General features: G+C 59.6%; 2 protein-coding genes across 6 annotated transcripts; one reads left to right on the top strand and one right to left on the bottom strand.

Annotated features, from left to right (window-relative positions):
• Positions 1 to 1,041: 1,041 nt before the first annotated feature.
• On the top strand, positions 1,042 to 17,388 carry PLXNA3 (plexin A3). 5 transcript variants are annotated; one of them, XM_025275952.3, is made up of 33 exons: positions 1,042 to 1,184; positions 2,952 to 3,572; positions 3,935 to 4,474; positions 5,074 to 5,256; positions 7,095 to 7,223; positions 7,294 to 7,394; positions 7,672 to 7,795; positions 7,880 to 8,036; positions 8,114 to 8,213; positions 8,366 to 8,480; positions 8,598 to 8,798; positions 8,978 to 9,074; positions 9,207 to 9,397; positions 9,477 to 9,622; positions 9,712 to 9,832; positions 9,936 to 10,072; positions 10,160 to 10,330; positions 10,708 to 10,801; positions 10,892 to 11,131; positions 11,210 to 11,353; positions 11,433 to 11,667; positions 11,754 to 11,896; positions 11,999 to 12,255; positions 12,362 to 12,428; positions 12,522 to 12,668; positions 12,763 to 12,922; positions 13,020 to 13,123; positions 13,320 to 13,416; positions 13,614 to 13,804; positions 14,109 to 14,278; positions 14,804 to 15,016; positions 15,225 to 15,375; positions 16,344 to 17,388. In XM_025275952.3, exons 2-33 carry the CDS (start codon positions 2,979 to 2,981, stop codon positions 16,437 to 16,439), a joined length of 5,616 nt encoding a protein of 1,871 aa, XP_025131737.1. In that variant the 5' UTR covers positions 1,042 to 1,184; positions 2,952 to 2,978; the 3' UTR covers positions 16,440 to 17,388. The 5 variants fall into 5 exon arrangements, with proteins under 5 accessions (XP_025131737.1, XP_025131736.1, XP_044792575.1 ...); XM_025275951.3 differs by having other exon boundaries at positions 12,510 to 12,668; XM_044936640.2 differs by having other exon boundaries at positions 9,186 to 9,397.
• A 749-nt stretch (positions 17,389 to 18,137) lies between these two features.
• LAGE3 (L antigen family member 3) lies at positions 18,138 to 19,790 on the bottom strand. Its single transcript, XM_006043617.4, has 3 exons — positions 19,504 to 19,790; positions 19,051 to 19,179; positions 18,138 to 18,890 (listed from the first exon to the last, which is right to left on the bottom strand). Exons 1-3 carry the CDS (start codon positions 19,725 to 19,727, stop codon positions 18,776 to 18,778), a joined length of 468 nt encoding a protein of 155 aa, XP_006043679.1. The 5' UTR covers positions 19,728 to 19,790; the 3' UTR covers positions 18,138 to 18,775.
• Between the last annotated feature and the right edge of the window lie 2,207 nt (positions 19,791 to 21,997).

Below are 21,997 nucleotides of genomic sequence, written 5' to 3'. Positions count from 1 at the left end.
GCCATTTCCTCCTCCACGGTGGTCTACCCCACCCAGAGATCTAACTCACATCTCTTACGTCTCTTGCATTGGCAGGCGGGTTCTTTACCACTAGCACCATCTTGGAAGTCTTGTTAAAATGGCAACATTCTCCGAATTGATTTACAGATTCAATTCAATCCGTATTAAACTCCCACTGGCTTTTTTTTTTTTTTTTCCAGAAACTGAAAAGTCCATCCTAAAATTCATATGGGGTGGACTGAGGGCTGGCTAAAGGGTATATAGAGATTTACTTTGGGGGTGATGAGAATGTTTTGGAATCAAACAGGAGGAATGGTTGCCCAACTTTGTGTGAATATATTAAACATCATTGAATGTTACCCTTTACATGAGGGACTTACATGATAGATGAATTATAGGTCAATAAAGTTGTATACAAAGAAAAGGAAAAAGGAACCAAGGGACTGAAAATCTCCAATTCAGGGCCACTGGGGAAGGGGCCAGGTGGTAAAGGCCGACAGCCTCAGTACTCGTGGATGTTATCAGACGCAGGCCCACCGGATTAGTGGACCTTCTCCAGGAGAGTGTCCTGGGTCAGGACCGCGAGTTCCGGGCTGGTGTGTGCCTGTAGGATCGTGACCGGGGTGCGAGGGGCGGGTGGTGGTGCTGCGAACCAGCTGCAGGTGGCCTTGGGCGCGCCTCCGTGCGCCCGGGAGGCGTCTGCGCGACCCCGAGGCCCGCGCGCGCCCCGAACCCATAGGGGTTGTGGCGCGGGAGCGCGCGGGTCCCCGGGTGGCGGGAGGCGGCGGGCTGAGGGGCGCGCGCCCCGGACGCGGCCATTGCGTGAGGGGAGGGGAGGGGAGGGGAGGGTCGTCCCGCTGCGGGGGGGTGGGGGGGGAACCCCGGACGCTCGCCGGGGCCGGAGCTGCGCTGCTGGGCCTCTCCCGTGGCTCGGGGAGAGGCGGCCCCCCACGGCCGCGATCACTGCCGCTCGGCCCTCCCTGGGCACCCCTGCCCGGAGCGGTGGTACGGCCCGGGTTTAAAAGGCCCCGGCGGCCGCGGGCCGGCCCCAAAGTGTGGGCGGCGGCGGCGCGGGCGCGCGGGGTGCGGCAGCGAGGGCGCGCGAGCGGGGCGGCGTGGGGCTCGAGGGCGCGTCCACGTGGCCGACGGGCGGCCACCCGGATCCGGCGGCGGCGGAGGGACAGGTAGGTGCTGCCACCCCCCCCTCCCCCGCCGCCCGTGCGAGGCCAGCCTGTTCATCCGCCCCGGGGTCAGGCATCCCTGGGGTTCGCCTTGGCCTCCCAGGGGTCGGGCCCTGCCCCTGCCTTCTTGGGCGCCCGCCCGACTGGTCCTTAGTGCTCGGCGCCCCCGCCGCCAGCCCCCTACCCGATGGGGACCCTTTGTGGCGGAGAAGCAGCCCCGGCGCCTCCGTCCACTGGGGGGAGTGGGGCGGCGGGGGGGGGGGGGGCGGTGTCCCTGGATGGGGGCAGGGCAACCCGGGCTGGCAGAACCGCGCAGGGCATCGGGGAGCGAGTGCGAGAGCCCCGTCTCTGCCAGGGTCTGCCCGTATCCTCGGGCTCCGCAGGGCTGGCGCAGAGAGGCTCGGTTGGCCCGAGGCTCCCGCTTCCAGGCTGTGCTTTGGAACGGGCATTTGGGCTCCACAGCGTGCCTCTCCAGGTATCCCTCCCGACCCGTCCCGTTCCCCTTCTTAGGCTTGTATTCCTGTGTGCTGCGGAGGAGGTGAGGGTGGCATGACGCCCCCCTTCTGCGCCCTCCTTTCTTCTCTGGCTCTGGCATTCAGGGTCCAGGATGCGGACCTTGACAAAAGAGCCTGGGAGAGCCGAGCTGTCTTGAGCTGAAACTTAGCAGTTCCAAGCTGGGTCTGCTCCTGGTTCTGGCAAATGCAATCCACCCCACCCCCCTGCCCCATTTCTTCTGGGCTGCCTTGGTTTGGTTCCCCGCCACCGCCTCCAAGGTGGGGTAACCTGTGTCTCCCTTGGGGCTTGGGCACCGGCAGGGGGGCCCTGAGCCCTGCCCCGTTGGCTGCCACGATACTGCTCTGCTGTCTTGGCTGCCTGAAGCTGGGTGTGGCCTCGGGGTGAAGACCCAGCCAAGCCCAGCACTGCTCCTGGGGTCCCCCGGCCTGTCTCCCCAGAGTCTCAGCTGTGTTAGCCATCCTGCCTCGCCCCTTCACCAGCTACCATCTGGCTTTGGAGGGGGCTGCATGCACCCCTGCCCTGGGCATCCATCCGGTTGTGCCTGGGCAGAGCCTAATTTCTGTCTGTCTCTGTGCATTGCTGCGGGGGCCGGCACCACTCGGCTTTTGTGTGGCAGCCTGTAGACCGGATCACAGGCTCCTGGTCAGCAGGAAGACAGAGGCCCTTGGGGCAAGGAGGCACCCGGGGTGCGGAGGGCGGATTGGTGTCCCTGGGTGCTGTTTGGGCTCAGGCTTTGATGCCTCAGACCTCTGATGTCCTGACACCCCAATGTCCCATTTGTGATTGTTTTCCCCCTCCCTTGTCTCCTCCCCGCCCCCGCCCCAACTAGGGTGCGAGGCAGCTCTGTGGCCTTGAGTGGCCCATGGTTGTGTTGCGCCCGTGTGTGGCTGGCCACCCTCGGGCCTGGGATCTGCTGTTCAGCTTCTCCTTCCTGGAGGGCCTCCCACCCTGCCTCTCCCAGCATCTGGCGCCGTGGCCCGCTTGGGTGTGGCCCAGCTGAGGCGAGGCCTCCCGGCTGCTTGCCAGCAGTGGGTGGGGGGTGATTGATGGCCCCCAAGCCTGCCTGTGCTCGTGGCTCCCTCGCGCACCCTGGCGGATGCCCCTCCTCTCTCCCAGCTGGGGCTGCCATCTGGGGCCCTGGTGCGGTGGCAGGTGATCGGCCTCCACCCTCTGGGCCATGGTTCTGGGCTGGCCGGAGGCCCAAGGCCAGGCCAGGGGGTGGGCCTCTGACTGGCCTCCGCTGTCTCTCCCCAGGCTCACCCCCCGGGACAGCCGCCAGCCATGCCCACCATCTTCATCCTGCTGTTCCTCCTGGCCACCGGGCAGGCCCTGGGCAGCCGCGGGCCCTTCCCTGCTTTCTCAGTGACGGACACCTCACTCACCCACCTGGCTGTGCACCGGGTGACTGGGGAAGTGTTTGTGGGCGCCGTGAACCACATCTTCAAGCTGGCGCCCAATCTGACTGAGCTGCGGGTCCACATCACGGGGCCCGTCGAGGACAATGCCCGCTGCTACCCGCCCCCCAGCATGCGTGTGTGTGCCCACCGCCTGGCGCCTGTGGACAACGTGAACAAGCTGCTGCTCATAGACTACGCGGCCCACCGCCTGGTGGCCTGCGGCAGCATCTGGCAGGGTATCTGCCAATTCTTGCGGCTGGACGACCTCTTTAAGCTGGGTGAGCCCCACCACCGCAAGGAGCACTACCTGTCGGGGGCCCAGGAGCCGGACTCTATGGCTGGCGTCATCGTGGAGCAGGGCCAGGGGCCCAGCAAGCTGTTTGTAGGCACGGCTGTGGACGGCAAGTCCGAGTACTTCCCCACCCTGAGCTCCCGAAAGCTCATCCGGGATGAGGACGGTGTAGACATGTTCAGTCTGGTGGGTGAGCCCCCGTCGGCCGTCAGGCGGCCCCTGCCCTCCCCTCCCTTCACCCTCCTCTGGAGAGCCAGGCCCTGTGTCCTCCTACCTTCATGTGTCCTGCCTCTGCCCCCGGAAGAGACCTGGTTGGTCCTAGACGGGACAAGCTGCTGAGGATGGCAGGGCAGGCCAGGTCAAGGCCTGCCCTCGGGAGTCTTTCTGGCCTGGGGTCCTGTGCGTGCATGGGCAGGGGGTTGTGATGGAAGCCCCTTGGGGACCCTGTTGTGGGATTGAGGCCAGGGCGAGTAGCAGGGGCCACGGATGGGGAGGCCACAGGTGGACCCTGGCCTTGTCCCAGGCTCTCTCCCCGGTCTGTTCCGTAGGTGTACCAGGACGAGTTCGTCTCCTCGCAGATCAAGATCCCCTCGGACACACTGTCCCTGTACCCGGCCTTCGACATCTACTACGTCTATGGCTTTGTGAGCGCCTCCTTTGTGTACTTCCTGACACTGCAGCTGGACACCCAGCAGACACTGCTGGACACAGCGGGCGAGAAGTTCTTCACGTCCAAGATTGTGCGCATGTGCTCAGGAGACTCCGAGTTCTACTCATACGTGGAGTTCCCCATCGGCTGCTCATGGCGTGGTGTGGAGTACCGCCTGGTGCAGAGTGCCCACCTGGCCAAACCTGGCCTGCTGCTGGCCCAGGCCCTGGGCGTGCCAGCCAACGAGGACGTCCTCTTCACCGTCTTCTCTCAGGGCCAGAAGAACCGGGCCAGCCCACCACGGCAGACCATCCTCTGCCTCTTTACCCTCAGCAACATCAATGCGCACATCCGGCGTCGCATCCAGTCCTGCTACCGTGGGGAGGGCACGCTGGCCCTGCCCTGGCTTCTGAACAAGGAGCTGCCCTGTATCAACACTGTGAGCTCCTGCCCACCCCTCTCCCCCTCTGCCAGGCCCTCTGTCTCTTCCCAGGTCTGCAGGACCAGCCCCGGTGGTCACATAGCAGCCAGTAGGCTGCCGGCCTGTCCCAGGCTGCACAGGCCCGCTCACCTGGGAGATGCTTCCCTGGACCATTTCAGGAGTGATAGCTTAGCCCAGAATTCCCCACCCTCTGGTGATCCCCTCCCTGCCTTTGCAGCTTCTCTTTCCTCACCAGCCTGCCTCCCTGCCAGTCCTCTGGGTGGGCACACTCTGTTTGTGGACCACTCCTTTCCTCTTCTTGCCCCTCTGTCCCCAGCTGGCTCCTCCAGCTCTATCTTGTGGGTGCCCCCTCACATTCTGCGTCAGTGGCAGCCTCCCAGGCTTTGCTGTCTACTCCCCACTCCTGCCTGCTCGCCTTCCTGCAGCTCCTTTCTCATCCCCCCATTTCCTGTGGGGTCCGAGACTAATGGTTGGTTGGTCTTGGCTAGCAAGGAACAAGTTCTGGGTCCTCTTCCCTGCCACAATGTGGGATCTCATGGCCGACGTCCAGTGGGTGCCTGTGAGCTGACCCGCGTGCACCCCTCCTGTTTCACCAGCCCATGCAGATAAATGGAAACTTCTGTGGGCTGGTGTTGAACCAGCCACTGGGTGGACTGCACGTAATCGAGGGGCTGCCCCTTCTAGCTGACAGTACCGATGGCATGACCAGCGTGGCCGCCTACACCTACCAGCAGCACTCTGTGGTCTTCATCGGCACTCGCGGTGGCAGTCTCAAGAAGGTGGGCACCAGCCTGTGGGCATCAGGGCAGGCTGAGATGCAGAACAAGGGGTGGGGACAAGACTGTGCAGGCAAGCCCTGTGTTCCCCTGAGGCACCCACGCTCACTGGTGCCACTGCCTGCTGTGGCCCGAACCACTGACTTCCTGTGGCAGACCCAGGCCTCTGTCCTTATCTCTGGGCTTCCCTGCCAGGAGAGCAGGAGCCATTGTTGCTGGGTCCTCCTTGAATGAAAAAGGAAAGGAAAGTTAGTCACATAGTTGGGTCCAACTCTGCAATTCCACGGACTGTAGCCCACCAGGTCCTCTGTCCATGGAATTCTCCAGACGAGAGTACTAGAGTGGGTTGCCGTTCCCTTCTCCAGGGGATCTTCCTAACCCAGGGATCGAACCTGGGTCTCCTGCATTGCAGGCAGATTCTTTACCAACTGAGCTACTAGGGAAGCTTCTTTGAATGAATGAGGGAACAAATGTGAACCTGACTGCCTTTGCTATCTTGTCCCCTCATAGGCCCAGGGGTTGCTTCTGTTTCGGGGCTGGGAGCTCTGAGGTTTTCTAAAGGGACAAGGAGTCAGATCAGCTACCAGCTTCTCCTCGTGCTCACCTGGGAGATGCGGGCTGTTCCTAGGAGGTCTGGAGTGGCCAGGGAACTCTTGGGGGCCTAGTCTACTCCCCTCCGGGTCCTTTTTTTGCATTTCTCACAGCTTTATTGGGGTATAACTCCCATGTCACACTCCCACTCTCATATAAAGCATCTCTGTGATTTTGGTACATTTGCAGAGTTACACTGGCATGAACACTCTTTCGTTCTAGGGTATTGCCATCATCCCAAAAATCCCTTCCCCTGTAAATCTCACCTTTTCCCCATGCCCAAACTCTATAGTTACAGTTCAGTCACTCAGTCGTGTCTGACTCTTTGTGACCCCATGGACTGTAGCACACCAGGCCTCCCTGTCCATCACCAACTCCTAGAGTTTACTCAAACTCATGTCCATTGAGTCGGTGATGCCATCCAGCCATCTCATCCTCTGTCGCCCCCTTCTCCTCCCACCTTCAGGCTTTCCCAGCATCAGGGTCTTTTCCAATGAGTCAGTTCTTCGCATTAGGTGGAAAAAGGATTGGAGTTTCAGCTTCAGTATCAGTCCTCCCAATGAATATTCAGGACTGATTTCCTTTAGGATGGACTGGTTTGATCTCTTTTCAGTCCAAGGAACTCTCAAGAGTCCTCTCCAACACCACAGCTCAAAAGCATTAATTCTTTGGCTCTCAGCTTTCTTTATGGTCCAACTCTCACATCCATACATGACTACTGGAAAAACCATAGCTTTGACTAGACGGATCTTTGTTGGCAAAGTAACCTCTCTGCTTTTTAATATGCTGTCTAGGTTGGTCATAGCTTTTCTTCCAAGGAGCAAGCATCTTTTAATTTCATGGCTGTAGTCACCATCTTCAGTGATTTTAGAGCCTAAGAAAATAAAGTCTGTCACTGTTTCCAGTGTTTCCCCATCTATTTCCTATGAAGTGATGGGACCAGGTGCCATGATCTTCGTTTTTTGAATATTGAGATCTAAGCCAGCCTTTTCACTCTCCTCTTTCACTTTCATCAAGAGTCTCTTTAGTTCTTCTTTGCTTTCTACCATAAGTGTGGTCATCTCTCTCTGTGCTCTGTGAGCCTTTTTGGACCAGCTGTGACACCCCCAAGAGCCTCCAGGGGGCAGCCTTGGTGTCATCCTTCCCTGTCTTGTCTATGATGGGACAAGGCTGGGCCCCTGGCAGCAGAAGAGCCTGCCCGGGTATATGGGCTGCTGCTGTGGCGTCAGGTGGCTGGTCTTGTGGCCCAGGTGCGGGTTGACAGCTCTCAGGAGGCTCACCTCTACGAGACGGTGCCCGTGGTGGATGGCAGCCCCATACTCCGCGACCTGCTCTTCAGCCCTGACCACCGGCACATCTACCTGCTGAGTGAGAAGCAGGTGGGCCCGGGGCAGGTGGCAGGGTGGGCTGGGGGCAGGGCGCAGCACGTGCTAACTCGGCTGTGCCCAGGTGAGCCAGCTCCCGGTGGAGACCTGCGAGCAATACCTGAGCTGCGCGGCCTGCCTGGGCTCGGGGGACCCGCACTGTGGCTGGTGCGTGCTGCAACACAGGTGAGGACCTGCCTAGCTCTGCCCATGGCTGGGGGCCGTGGTGCCTGCCCTCTCCCACGTGCCCACCCCACCAGCTGTGCCCTTGTAGCCTCCCTCCCTTCCAACTTTCTCCTGCTAATGAGCAGAACCTCTGGCCCGAGTGACGTCTCTCAGGCCCTCGGGGATGAAGCCGAGGCATGCGGTTGCCTGGCACTGTATGCTGGGCAGGCTGCCCCCTTGTCACCCCTTCCTGGCCCCCAGGGCAGCTATGGGATGGGCCTGGCCTGACCCCACACAGGTGCTGCCGTCAAGGGGCCTGTCCAGGTGCTGTGGCCCCATATGGCTTCGCTGAGGCGCTCAGCAAGTGTGTCCAGGTGCACGTCTGGCCCAACAACGTGTCGGTGACGTCACCCGGTGTGCAGGTGAGGGGCGTGGCAGGGACATGGCAGGGGTGTGGTGCCCACGTGCTGCAGTGGACCCTCCTCCAAGCCCTCGGCTTCCTGCAGCTGACCGTGGCCATGAGCAACGTGCCAGACCTCAGTGCGGGCGTAAGCTGTGCCTTTGAGGAGGTGACCCAGAGCGAGGCCATCCTGCTGCCCTCTGGGGAGTTACGCTGCCTCTCGCCTACCCTCCAGGAGCTCCGAGCTCTTACCCGGGGGCACGGTCAGTGGACGGGACTGTGGGGGGCAGGGGATGCTGTCTGTCCATGGCTCACACGGGGTGCCACGGGCTCGCTGCAGGGGCCACCCGCACCGTGCGGCTGCAGCTGCTCTCCAAGGAGACTGGTGTGAGGTTTGCTGGGGCCGACTTCGTCTTCTACAACTGCAGTGCCCTCCAGTCGTGAGTAGTAGCTGGCCTGCCCCCGGTCCCATCTCTGTGGCTCTCTGTGACGTGGGTGCCTTTTTCCTTTGGCTTCCCGTGTGGCCCACACGGGGGACAGTGAAGGGCCTGGTTTGGTCTCCTCCATGATTTCTGAAGCCTCTCCCCTCCAGGTGCATGTCCTGCGTCAGCAGCCCTTACCCCTGCCAGTGGTGTAAGTACCGCCACGTGTGTACCAGCCAGCCCCATGACTGTTCCTTCCAGGAGGGCAGGGTGCGCAACCCTGAGGTGAGGCGGGCATCATGCACGAGGGGGCCGGGCTCCCTGCAGGCTGGCCCCTGGCTTTGCTGCCCTCCATCTTGGGGTTTTCTTGGAGCCTCTTCAACGCGAGGGTTCTCCCCTCAGGGCTGCCCTGAGATCCTGCCCAGCGGGGACCTCCTGATCCCGGTAGGCGTTGTGCAGCCCCTCACCCTGCGGGCCAAGAACCTGCCGCAGCCTCAGTCAGGGCAGAAGAACTACGAGTGCGTGGTCCGGGTGCAGGGCCGGCATCAGCGGGTGCCTGCCGTGCGCTTCAACAGCAGCAGCGTGCAGTGTCAGAACGCCTCGGTGAGGCCCACCCTGCCTGTCTCGGGGATCCGGGCTGTGCCCAGCAGACTCTTCGGGAAGCCTAAGCTCATCCTGGCAGAGGACTTTCTGAGTCTCCTGCTGGGGATTCCTGAGCTAGGGTTGGCGGGGGAGGTGGTCTGCACACCTTCACGAGGGTCACACAGGTCCTTCTCCCCCAGTATTCCTATGAAGGTGATGAGTATGGTGACACCGAGCTGGACTTCTCCGTGGTCTGGGATGGCGATTTCCCCATCGACAAGCCTGCTACCTTCCGAGGTGAGCTGCGGGATGGGGCTGAGGACCTCACTTCCTGGGGCAGCATAGGCACGAGCTGGGGCCGGGGTCCCGCAGGGGGACCCTTCGTCAGGGCCTGTAACTGCTCCCCAGTGATGCCCTCTGTGCCCACAGCCCTCTTGTACAAGTGCTGGGCGCAGCGGCCCAGCTGTGGCCTCTGCCTCAAGGCTGACCCCCGCTTCAACTGTGGCTGGTGCATCTCGGAGCACAGGTGCCAGCTGCGGGCCCACTGCCCAGCCCCCAAGACAAACTGGATGCACCCGAACCAGAAGGGCGCTCGCTGCAGCCATCCTCGCATTGCCCAGGTCGGTCTCCCCTCCACCCACTTTCCTCTGGGCACCCACCAACTCAGCTTACCCTCCCGCCTCCCATCCTGCTCCGCAGATCCACCCAGTCATGGGGCCCAAGGAGGGGGGCACCCGGATCACCATCATGGGTGAGAACCTGGGCCTCACCTCCCGAGAGGTGGGCCTGCGGGTGGCTGGCGTGCGCTGCAACTCCATCCCTGCCGAGTATATCAGTGCTGAGAGGTGAGTGCAGCCCAGCTGGCGGACACCAGGCCTCATCCCCCGCTGGGGGCTGGCCTCCAGGGCCTGACCTTCTCGGACCCTGCCCCCAGGATCGTCTGTGAGATGGAAGAGTCACTGGTACCCAGCCCTCCACCAGGGCCTGCGGAGCTCTGTGTTGGCGACTGTTCGGCTGACTTCCGCACGCAGTCTGAGCAGCTCTACACCTTTGTGGTGGGTGGGGTGCCTACCCGTTTCCTCTCCCATCGCTTCTTGCCGGTAGCGTGCGGCCTGGCCACCCCCCCCACCCCGCCCCTTAGGACGTCTTCTCCCATAGACGCCTACGTTTGACCGTGTGAGTCCCAGTCGGGGCCCGGCCTCTGGGGGCACGCGGCTCACCATCTCTGGAAGGGCTCTGGACGCCGGCAGCAGGGTCATGGTGACCGTGAGAGATGGCGAGTGCCAGTTCGTCAGGTGGGTTGTTCGGGAGCTGGGGCCTCAGGCCAGCAAACGGCGGGCAGCCCTGGGCCACTCTCTCCAAGTCCCCACTTGCTGACGCAGGAGGGATGCTGAAGCCATCGTGTGCATCTCGCCTGTCTCCACCCTGGGCCCAAGCCAAGCCCCCATCATGCTGGCCATTGACCGCGCGAACATCTCCAGTCCCGGTGTTGTCTACACTTACACCCAGGACCCCACTGTCACACGCCTCGAGCCCACGTGGAGCATCATCAAGTAAGAGGGGACGCTGGGGACCAGGTCTCTGAGTGCCTGGTATCAAGTTCCACCCCCTCTGAGCCTGAGCCCTCCTCAGCAGAGGGGAGCCTGGTTCCTCCATGACCACACAGCACTTGGCACCCACTGGGTGACCCAGGGTTAGGGAGGCTCCAGGGCCACTGGATTGGGAAGATCCCCTGGAGAAGGGAAAGGCTACCCACTCTGGTATTCTGGCCTGGAGAATTCCATGGACTATATAGTCCATGGGGTCACAAAGAGTTGGACACGACTGAGTGACTTTCACTTCACTTCCGCTTCCAATGGGGAAAGCAGAGAGAGGGCCATGCTTGGGGCAGTTGGGGAGGAGCCCTGAAGTCCCTCACTCCTGTCCCTAGTGGAAGCACTGCAATTACCGTGAGTGGGACCCACTTGCTGACGGTCCAGGAGCCCCGGGTCCGGGCCAAGTACCGAGGCATCGAGACCACCAATGTGAGTGCCAGCTGCGCCCCCCCCATCCCACCCCTGCCTCCCTGCCCACTGTGGCCTCAAGTGCTGGACTGCTTGCCTTTGTCCCTGCAGACATGCCAGGTGATCAATGACACTGCCATGCTGTGTAAAGCCCCTGGCATCTTCCTGGGGCAGCCCCAGCCACAGGCCCAGGGCGAGCACCCAGATGAGTTTGGCTTCCTGCTGGACCACGTGCAGACTGCCCGCTCCCTCAACCGGTCCTCCTTCACCTACTACCCTGACCCCAGCTTTGAGCCTCTTGGGCCCTCTGGGGTCCTGGACATCAAACCGGGCTCCCACGTAGTGCTAAAGGTGCCGCTGGGGCAGGAGCAAAGGGCAGGATGGCTGGGGTAGTGGGGAGCCCTGGCTGACTGGGCTGTCTGTGTGCAGGGCAAGAATCTGATCCCCGTGGCAGCTGGCAGCTCCCGCCTCAACTACACGGTGCTGATAGGGGGCCAGCCATGCGCGCTAACTGTCTCCGACACACAACTCCTCTGCGACTCCCCCAGCCAGACGGGCCGGCAGCCTGTCATGGTGGGTATGGGGCAGGGAGGCGGCCAGGGCAGCCTGGGGCAGGCATGGGGCTCGCTTCACTGTGTGCCCGTCCCCGCAGGTGCTGGTGGGCGGTTTGGAGTTCTGGCTGGGCACCCTGCATATCACAGCCGAGCGTGCGCTGACCCTGCCGGCCGTGGTGGGGCTGGCAGTAGGGGGCAGCCTCCTGCTGCTGGCCATCACTGCTGTGTTGGTTGCCTACAAACGTAAGACTCAGGATGCCGACCGCACACTTAAGCGGCTCCAGTTCCAGATGGACAATTTGGAGTCCCGGGTGGCCCTGGAGTGCAAGGAAGGTGCCTGTGTGGAGGTGGGGCGTGGGGCAGGCCGCAGGGGCTCCCCGCTCCTGCCCTGCTCACTCTGCCCCACTGGCCCTCCCCAGCCTTCGCTGAGCTGCAGACAGACATCAATGAGTTGACGAACCACATGGACGGCGTGCAGATCCCTTTCCTAGACTACCGGACCTATGCTGTGCGGGTGCTCTTCCCAGGGATCGAGGCCCACCCGGTGCTTAAGGAGCTGGATGTGAGTCCCACCCCACCCCATACACTCACCCCACCATTGTCTGCCCCTGCCCTGTCATTTGCAGGGTCACCTCTGCTCTCTGAGACACCCTGTCTCCTACAGACCCCCCCCCACGTTGAGAAGGCCCTGCGTCTTTTCGGGCAGCTGCTGCACAGCCGTGCCTTCGTGCTCACTTTCATCCACACCCTGGAGGCCCAGAGCAGCTTCTCCATGCGTGACCGGGGCACCGTGGCCTCCCTCACCATGGTGGCCCTGCAGAGCCGCCTTGACTATGCCACGGGCCTGCTTAAGCAGCTGTTGGTGGACCTCATCGAGAAGAACCTTGAGAGCAAGAACCACCCGAAGCTGCTTCTGCGCAGGTACTGGGTCCCCCCTCCCCCAGCCCCGGGCCAGCCCTGCCCCGGCCAGGCCCCACCCCTAGGGAGGCCCTTACCGGCCAGGACCCCAGCACCCCTTTCTCTCCAGGACTGAGTCGGTGGCTGAGAAGATGCTCACCAACTGGTTCACCTTCTTGCTGCATAAGTTTCTGAAGGTGTGCATGCTCACAGGGCAGGTGGTGGGGGCCGTAGGGTGGGGAAGCTGCCAGCTGGCTGGCAGGCAACTGTATGCCCAGCCCTGCCTGCAGGAGTGTGCGGGGGAGCCGCTCTTCTTGCTGTACTGTGCCATCAAGCAGCAGATGGAGAAAGGCCCCATTGATGCCATCACAGGCGAGGCACGGTACTCGCTGAGCGAGGACAAGCTCATCCGGCAGCAGATTGACTATAAGACACTGGTGCGTGGTGTGGGGGGGTGGTCAGGTGGACAGGGTGTCAGGTCTGTGGGGAAGCCTCACCCAGGACCCACCCTGTGGCCCCTCACCCACTCAGACCCTGCACTGTGTGTGCCCGGAGAGCGAGGGCAGTGCTCAGGTGCCTGTGAAGGTGCTCAACTGTGACAGTATCACCCAGGCCAAAGACAAGCTGCTCGATGCTGTGTACAAGGGCATTCCTTACTCCCAGCGCCCCAAAGCTGAGGACATGGACCTAGGTGAGGCCCCTGCCCTCTCCTCCCGGCCCCTCCGCACCTCCTGGTACTATGGCTGTTGTTCATGCTCCCCCACTACTGAGCTGTTTGTGGCCTGCAGAGTGGCGCCAGGGCCGCATGGCCCGTGTCATCCTCCAGGATGAGGATGTCACCACCAAGATCGAATGTGACTGGAAGAGGGTCAACTCGCTGGCCCACTACCAGGTGAGGAGCTGGAGGGCCACCCATGACCAGTGCTCCTGTGAGGCCATGGCCCCGTGCTGACCCCTCTCCTCTGTCACCCCCACAATACAGGCCCTTCTCTGGGAGCTGTGGGAGCTGCCCCACATACCCCCACAGGGTCAGCCCCTTGGCTTCTCAGCCTCTTGCATTGCCCCCTCTCTGTCCCTGGCATCTGCAGGTGACAGACGGTTCCTTGGTGGCGCTGGTGCCCAAACAAGTGTCAGCCTATAACATGGCCAACTCCTTCACCTTCACCCGTTCCCTCAGCCGCTACGGTAAGTGTCTTCGGTGTGGTGGTGTCTGCTGGCCTCGTGCCCTTTGAGGCTGTGTTGGCCGTGGTCCCCAGACCCTGCTCTCAGGAGGTCTGGGCTCTTTAGAGCCTAGAAGTGCAGGGCTCCTGGGATAGAGGGGGCATGAGCCATGGTGATGGCTGGGCTACTGGCCTAAGGGGGCACACCATCCCCTGCCCCAGAGAGCTTGCTTCGCACGGCCAGCAGCCCCGACAGCCTCCGCTCTCGGGCGCCCATGATCACCCCGGACCAGGAGACAGGCACCAAGCTGTGGCACCTGGTGAAGAACCATGACCACGCCGACCACCGAGAGGGTGACCGTGGCAGCAAGATGGTCTCAGAGATCTACCTGACACGGCTGCTGGCCACCAAGGTGCGCCTGCCCTGTGCCATCCTGGCCTGAGTGTGGGTTCCTTCTGTCCTGGACTTGGCCCTCAGACTGGCCCCGGCTGCCTGGGGTAGGGGCCACTGGATTGTTCCAATGCCAAGGGACTGTCTTAAGGCCTTTGCTATGGAAACTATCACCCTGAGGTCAAGGCCAGGTCTATCTGAGGGGTGTTGTTAGCCGGGCAGAGAAGCCCCGCTCACTGTCAGGCCTCTCCATTCCCATCTGTCCTGGTGTGGGAACATTCCCCCTTGGCTCCCTGTCAGCTGGTGCCCTTGCTGTGCCCCTGCAGGGCACACTGCAGAAGTTCGTGGATGACCTCTTTGAAACCGTGTTCAGCACGGCACACCGTGGCTCGGCCCTGCCACTGGCCATTAAGTACATGTTTGACTTCCTGGACGAGCAGGCCGACCAGCGGCAGATCAGTGATCCTGATGTGCGCCACACCTGGAAGAGCAACTGGTACCACCGTGCGCTGGCCCTCCAGGGCTGGGTGGGAAGAGGAGGCTTGGCTGGTACTTGGGGACCTCGGTCAGGGTGACAGTGGGGGCTGGGGGCTGGACTGCTCATCCCAGCAGGAGAGGACAGTGGCCTGGCATTGATGGTGCCACTGAGTAGGGAGAGCAAGTGTCTGTCACTCTGCCAGGGGTTTGGGCGGCTGGGATGCAGATAGTGTTCCCTGCACTCAGAGGTGCCCTTGACTGTCTGGGCCTGGCTGCTCACCTGGGGATACCGCTGGCACAGTGCAGAGATGCTGGAAGCCTGGTCCAGGGGGTGAATGTGTGTGTGGGAGGAACATTGAAATCACCAAGGCCAGAATGCCATTTCCTCTTACTTCTCACTGCTTGAAGTGAGGCTGAAAATTAAAGAAAAGGCTGCTAACTCTCAGTGTGTCATCTTGCCACCTGTGGGCCTGTGGAGGTGAGCAGACAGGAGGGTGTGACACGGGGAAACTGGGGAGCTGTGGGCCTTTGTCCCTCTGTCTAGCCTGCCCCTGCGCTTCTGGGTGAATGTGATCAAGAACCCGCAGTTCGTGTTCGACATCCACAAGAGCAGCATCACGGACGCCTGCTTGTCAGTGGTGGCTCAGACCTTCATGGACTCCTGCTCCACGTCGGAGCACCGCCTGGGCAAGGACTCGCCCTCCAACAAGCTGCTCTACGCCAAGGACATCCCCAACTACAAGAGCTGGGTGGAGAGGTGGGCCCCAGTGTGTGGGGGTGGGGGGCCTGGACACCCACAGGACATGGCTACTGGGTAAGAGTGTAGAAGCTGGCCCTGCCTAGGCTGGCTCATATTAATGAAGGGCCAGCTTCAGGAAGAAAGCCCAGAGGCTGGCCTGGCAGCCAGGACAAGGGCTTTGACTTTTGCAGCAGCTGCCAGCATGACTTCTTCGGGATCCCATTAGGTACTACCGGGACATAGCCAAGATGGCATCCATCAGTGACCAGGACATGGATGCGTATCTGGTGGAGCAGTCCCGTCTCCACGCAAGTGACTTCAATGTCCTGAGTGCGCTCAGTGAGCTCTATTTCTACGTCACCAAGTACCGTCAGGAGGTGCGTGCCAGCCCCGCAGGCCCCTTGAGTTTGAGAATGCAGCCAGTGGCAAAAGCAGGGGCGTGATGGGAGTCAGGGAGACCAGCTCTTGGATTACTCACAATTCCTCCCACAAACAAGCCCTCAGGATGGTACACGTGACGCTCTCTGTAGATGTGGGGAGGTGAGGGACCCAGAAAAGAAGCTACTGGCTGAAGCACCAAGTTCTGGTTGGGAGAAAGTAAAGGGCCAGGAACGCAGGGTAGGACCAGAGGTGGGCAGGGTCAGGCCACCTGCCTGATTTGTGACTGGAGCCTCAGTAGACAGGGAAGCCAGAGGGTGGGCTTCAGGATTGGGCTCCTGGTTGGAGATGAGAACTGGTAAACGTCAGCTGGATACAGGCCTGAGAGCCCTGAGCCTGGATGAGCTCACCAAGGGGGTCCTCGGGCAGCTAGAGACAGAGCTGTGGCCTAGGCACAGAGCCCTGGGACACTCTGATGTGGCAGAGCAGAAGGGGAGCTGGCTGTGGAGTCTGAGGAGGGTTGGGAGGGACACCCCCCCAAGTGCCACACGGGCCCGGAACACATGCGTGAAGAACCCCCACCAGGTGTCAGGAGGAGTGATGGGCTATTGGGTGCTGCCCATGGTCAATGGAGATGAGGCCCAAGAAGGCCTGCTGCTTTGGATGGGAAAGGTCTAGAGTGGGATTGGGGGTCTGCAGGGGACGGGAAAGGAGAGCCTCGAGTCCACATCACCCTTGGACGGGGCTGCATGCTGGCCGTGGAGAGGAGGGACGAGAGTTGTGTGGCTGGAGGAGGATTTGGGGTCGGAGAGGGGCTGTTTGGAGGCCATGTGCCCAGGGTCCTGGCCAGCAGGGAGGGACACCCTGAGGCCTGAGGGAAGGGCAAGCTTGCCCCAAGGAGCAGGGGGCTTGGCTGGGAGGAACAGCCCGCCGCCCCTGAGAGGCCAGCTCGGGGCCTGCTTCCCAGGTTCTTAGCGCTCTGGACCGAGATGCCTCTTGTCGGAAACACAAGCTGCGCCAGAAGCTGGAGCAGATCATCGGCCTTGTGTCCAGCAACAGCTAAGGGCGGCCGACTTGGAGAAAGGCGCGTCTCAGTCCTGAGCCAGTCTCCCGTCCAGGGGGCGTCTCGGGCCTGGGTCCTGGGCTGAGCCCTGGATCAGGTGGCACCGGGCCGAGACACCCCCAGCATAGCCCGGGGCCCTTCATTAGTGCCTTGCTTTGGGCCCTGCATGGGGAGGGGGCGACCGGACCAAGCCCCCCACCACAGCAGCAGCAATACCCCCACCCTCCTCCTGCCCTCCTGCCCAGTCTGGTGATTGCCCCTGACCTCCTTGCTATTTATGCCTCAACCACCTATTTATTTAATTTATCTCCACTCACCCTTTCCATATGTAAATACGGCCCCTCCTGCCCCGGATGTCCCAATCTCACTCACCTCCTCTCCTTGAGTCCTCCCGGCTCCCCTTGGGACAGGGTCAGCCTTGGCCTCACCTCTGGCCCTGCCCCTTCCCCTGGCTGCCCCCGCCCATCTTCAGGAGAGGGCCTGGACACCAGCAGCACTCGGGGTGGGCAAGGCACCAAAGGTGCCCTCAGACTATGGCTCTGCGGAGGGGGTCCCCCTGCAGCTGACACAGAAGCCTGTCCAGACTTCTCGGGCTGGGCCTGGGCCTCCTCCCAGGCTGTGTTCTCTGAAGCCTGGAGAGCTTGAATCAGGCTCCTGCCAGGGCCAGATCTGGGCCTGGGGGCACCGGACTCTCCTCCGGGCCTTGCTGCCAAACCCCGTCTGCGGGGTCTGTGCGCCCCAGACCACTCACCCTCCGCTGCCCTGCCCTGCGCACGCCTCGAGGGGCAGAGGTGGCAGTGCCTTACTCCTTTGTTCTTCTGCCTCCTTGGAGGAATCCAGCCCCCGGTCCATGCTCCTACAAACCCGATTTGCCCCCTTTTTCTTTTCTGCATGAGGTTTTCTTTGACCCTGTCATCTTTTATTTCCTAATTAAATGTTGGGAAACGGAGTTGGCATGTGGCTTTGTTCTCAGGGCAGGTGGAAGCAGGTGGGAAGACTGTCGGACTCTGCCTGAGCTGGATGCCATCTGTGGGAGGAAGGGTGACTCCTTGTGGGGTTTATGAGGATCTGAGGTGGTCCAGGACAGCCATGTCCAATCCATCAACGAGGCCGGGTGGCTACACCTTCAAGACACGTTCAGAAGCCACTCCCTTCTCCCCATCCCCACTGCCCCTGTGTGGTCCAAGCTGCCCTTGTCTCGTGCCTGGATGCCAGTCTCCCCATTTCTGCCCTGGCTACCTTCGGCCTCTTCTCACCATGGGAGGCACCGGGACCCTGTTAATAAACATAGTGGCCCTCGTCCCCACTCTCTTCAAAATGGTCCACAGCTTCATGGCCACCAAACACCTTCATGTCTGCCAACTCTTTACTGTCCCGAGTGCATTGCAGTCATTGTGCCCCTGTGCAGTGCTAAGTCCCTCAATCGTGTCTGACTCTTTGCGACTCCATGGACTCCCACCAGGCTCCTCTGTCCATGGGATTCCCCAGGCAAGAATAATGGAGTGGGTTGCTATTTTCCTCCTCCAGGGGATCTTCTGGACCCAGGGATCAAACCCTCATCTCTTGTGCCTCCCACACTGGCAGGTGGATTCTTTACTGCTACACCACCTGGGAAGCCCCAAGTGGTGACACTAATGTGGGAAAACCAGAATTCTGGTGGGAGGGTATTTTATGGAGAGTAATTTCACATACTTTAGATTGAGAGCTTTAAACATTTAATTAATTCTACTTCTTGTAATCTTAATCATTCATGCAAAGATCTATATACAAGCATTCCACTGAATCATTACCTATAATATGGCAAAGACTGAAAATAGTTTAAACATTCAATAACGATTTTGAAGAATATTTAGAAAAAAGTTCATGTTAGATGAGAAATACCAAGAAAAATGCTAAACTTGCACAATATCAAATATTATTGTTACACGTTTACTATATAACTATAAAACTCAGAAAATACTCCAAAATATTGATAGTAGCTAATACTGAATGAGAGACAGGACCTATCCTCCTCCATTTCTTAGATTATCTTCACTTACACTGTACTACTTGACTATCTGAATCACAGAACCCTCCAATCTAAGGACAAAGGCAAGAATTTTGAAGGTGCTATAGTTGAAAATAAACTCATCATAGGTCAATTTTATTTTCAGTAGTTAAGCATTTAAGCACCAAACAATGCAAGTGGACCTTGAGCACCCAAGGGCCATTATAGGCAAAAGATGAGGCCCCCATAATAACTCGGCAACTGGTGCAGGAGTCACTGCCCTAGGAAGGATCACTGTCTAGGAAGGGCCACCAGGTCAGACCTTAACCCCCCTTTCCCCAGCCCTGGCTTAGCGGGCAACAGGGGGCCCAAAGCGCTGCATGGTTCGCATCACCAGAGAAAGCTGGTCCAGAAAGTTGACAATGGAGATTCGAAGGAGGCGGCAATCTTCAGCTCTCCAGCAGCTGAAAGTGACAGAAAAAGAGAATCAAGGTGGAGATGGGCCCAGCGCACTGCGTCACCTCCATAAACACAACCTTTGAGCGTGTCCAAATAGAGCACCCCTGGCGAGAGACGAGCTCGGTCACCTGCTACCACTTCCAACCAGCCCCTTTTCCAACTTACACCGCCAGGACACTGCCGGTCACTGTGAGCTCCTTCCCAACCGCTCCACGGTGAGGTTCGACATCTGGGGCCAGGGACCCACGGGCAATCTCTGCCTCCAAGGCGGAAGGGAAAGGCACGCTTAGGGTGCTGATGGAGACGCGGTTAAGGTACCACCCACAAGGATTTGGAGCTCTGGGTCCTGTCTGAGGACCTCTTCCAGCCCCTCCGGGCCACTCGTAGCCCTAATCCAGCCCAACCACCCCGTTGCCCCGTGATCCCATTTCTCCCCCCGACTCACGCCACCCCGGCCCATCCCCGCTTCCCGTCTCCCTTCAGCTTTCTATTCTCTGCCCGCCCCAAGCGCCCTGGCCATTCCACCCCTCAGCAGCCCCTGACCCGCCGGTCCGTTTGTCCCACCTCCCACCGCAGGCAGCCCCCAGCCCAATCTGCACTGCCCTTCGAGTAGGATACAATACGCATGGTCGCCTTCCCGGCCGTTGGGCCGGGGACCACGGGTCTCCGCCCAGCCCTGAAGAGTGCTGGGCCGGGGCGACACCCGGAGCTCCGTGGTCTGCAGCGGAAGCAGCACCCGCGCTGCGGGGGCCGCCCCGGCCACCCCCGACACCCCGCCGGCCCCGGCTTTCGGCGCCACCCGCCGGGCTGCCTGCGCCTACGTCCCCACCTGTCTCCTGCATGGCTGCCGTGCCCCGCCTCCAACTCCATCCACGGGTTCCGGGCCTCGGCGTCGCCCGCCCTCTCCGCGAGCGGCTGAAATACTGCTGTTCCTTCCTGAAGCACCGCCCCCGCCCCACGCGCCTGCGCAAACAGGTCCGGTGGAGCCGGCCAGCCGATGGGGTCTCCGTTGGCAGCAGAGAAATGAGTCTCCCTTCCACAGTTCGGGGCTTCCCTTGTAGCTCAGTGGGAAAAGAATCTGCCTGCCATGCAAGAGATCCAGGTTTGATCCCTGGGTCAGGCAGATCCCCTGGAGGAGGAAATGGCAACCCACTCCAGTATTTCTGCCTGGAGAACCCCATGGACAGAGGAGCCTGGGGGGCTACAGTCCGTGGGGTCGCAAGAGTCGGACACGACTTACTGACTAAACCACAGAGTCGGGCACGACTGAGCGACTCTTTCTTTCCCACAGCTCAGGCCGTTCGCAAACTTTATGACTCGATTTTAACTTCCCTTTTCTGTTCTGCAAGTTTTTGACAGTAACCTTATAGGGCATTTTTAATCAAAAATAAGTTTTTAAAGTGACATGAAATTTCTGATGGTGATAGGCCTGTTAGTTTTTTGTTTTCCTCCTTTGTAATCATAAGGAAGGGCATAAAGGTGAAGTAGGTTATCAAAGCCTGTTGGATCACCCCTCAAAATCCATCCTGAATCAGCCTACCCTCTCCCCCTTCATTGCTAGTCTCCACCGGTGGCCACCCTATCTCCCTGAACTTGAAAAGCTTTATTTTTTCGCATATAGTTTAATTGTTTTTGGCTGTGCTGGGTCTTCCTTGCTGTGAGGGCTTTTCTCTAGTTGCAGCAAGCAGGCTCATTGCAGCGGCTTCTCTTGTTGGCAGAGCTCGGGCTCTAGGGTGTGTGGGCTCTAGAGCACAGTCTCAGTAGTTGTGCCTGGCTTAGTTGTTCCCAGGCATGTGGGATCTTCCTGGATCAGAGCTTCCAAGTCTCCTGCACTGGCAGGCGGATTCTCTACCACTGGGGCTTCCCTGGTGGCTCAGATGGTAAAGAATCTGCCTGCAGTGCAGGAGACCTGGGTTCGATCCCTTGGTGGGGAAGATCCCTTGGAGAAGGGAATGTCTACCCACTTCAGTATTCTTGCCTGGAGAATTCCATGGACAGAGGAGCCTGGAGTGGGACATGACGGAGTGACTACTACTTTCACTTTTTTTTTCTTCACCAGGGGAGCCCCTTGAACAGCTTTCTGACTAGTTTTCTTCTATGCTTGCTCCTCTACATCCTGTTCTCCACAGTAGAATCAGTTCTTAATTTTTAACATATATCACATCATATCATGTCTCTGCTTAAAGTACTAAAACAGTTTCCTGTTGTCTTTGAAACAAAGACAAACTCCTTCCTGTAGCTTCTAAAAGTCCTGTGTGACCCGGCTCAGGGTTCCTCCACCTGCTTGCTTCCCTACTCTGTGGAGCCTCTAGGGACTTCTCTCTGCTCCTGACCAAGGGTGGCCTGCCCCCATCCCTTTGCACTTACTTTTTCTTTTTGGAAGACTGTATCCAGACTTTCCCGTTGCTGGCTCCTTCTTGTCATTAAGATCTAGTCTCCGGTGTCAACTCCGAGAGGCCTTTGGGATCACCAATCTAACATACTACCCCCAGGCGCCCTTCATCACATTTGCCCATTTCAGGTTGCTACATTTCTAATAATCTGAAATTGTAAGTTTGTTCACTTCTATACTGTCATTGTATTGTCTCTGATACTTTTCTGTGTAGTGTATGCACTAGGTGGTTTGTTTCTTGTTGGATGAAACAACATTCTGTGCGCTCAGTCGTGTCTGACTCTGTGACCCCATGGACTGCAGCACGCCAGATGTCCTTCACCACGCCAGATGTCCTTCACCATCTCCTGGAGTTTGCTCAAACTCGTGTCCATTGAGTAGGTGATGCCATCCAACCATCTCATCCTCTGTCACTCCCTTCTCATCCCCTCAAAAACTCAGTGTCTTGGGCCTAGGAATGCCACATGTACCAGTTACTTCACAGATATGAAACAACATATACACAAAATTACTTCAGTTCAGTTCAGTTGCTCAGTCGTGTCCAACTCTTTGCAACCCCATGGACTGCAGCATGCCAGGCCTCCCTGTCCATCACCAACTCTCAGAGTTTACTCAAATTCATGTCCGTTGGGTCGGTGATGCCATCCAACCACCTCATCCTTTGTTACTTAGCATAATATAAATAGTAATAGAAAACTATTGGACATGGACTTGGTGTCC

The sequence above is a fragment of the Bubalus bubalis genome, chromosome X (assembly GCF_019923935.1).
Source record: "Bubalus bubalis isolate 160015118507 breed Murrah chromosome X, NDDB_SH_1, whole genome shotgun sequence".
In the NCBI taxonomy this organism is placed as follows: Eukaryota; Metazoa; Chordata; class Mammalia; order Artiodactyla; family Bovidae; genus Bubalus; species Bubalus bubalis.
The sequence above is the reverse complement of the archived record's forward strand: the minus strand, read 5'-3'. Positions and strand labels throughout refer to the sequence as shown.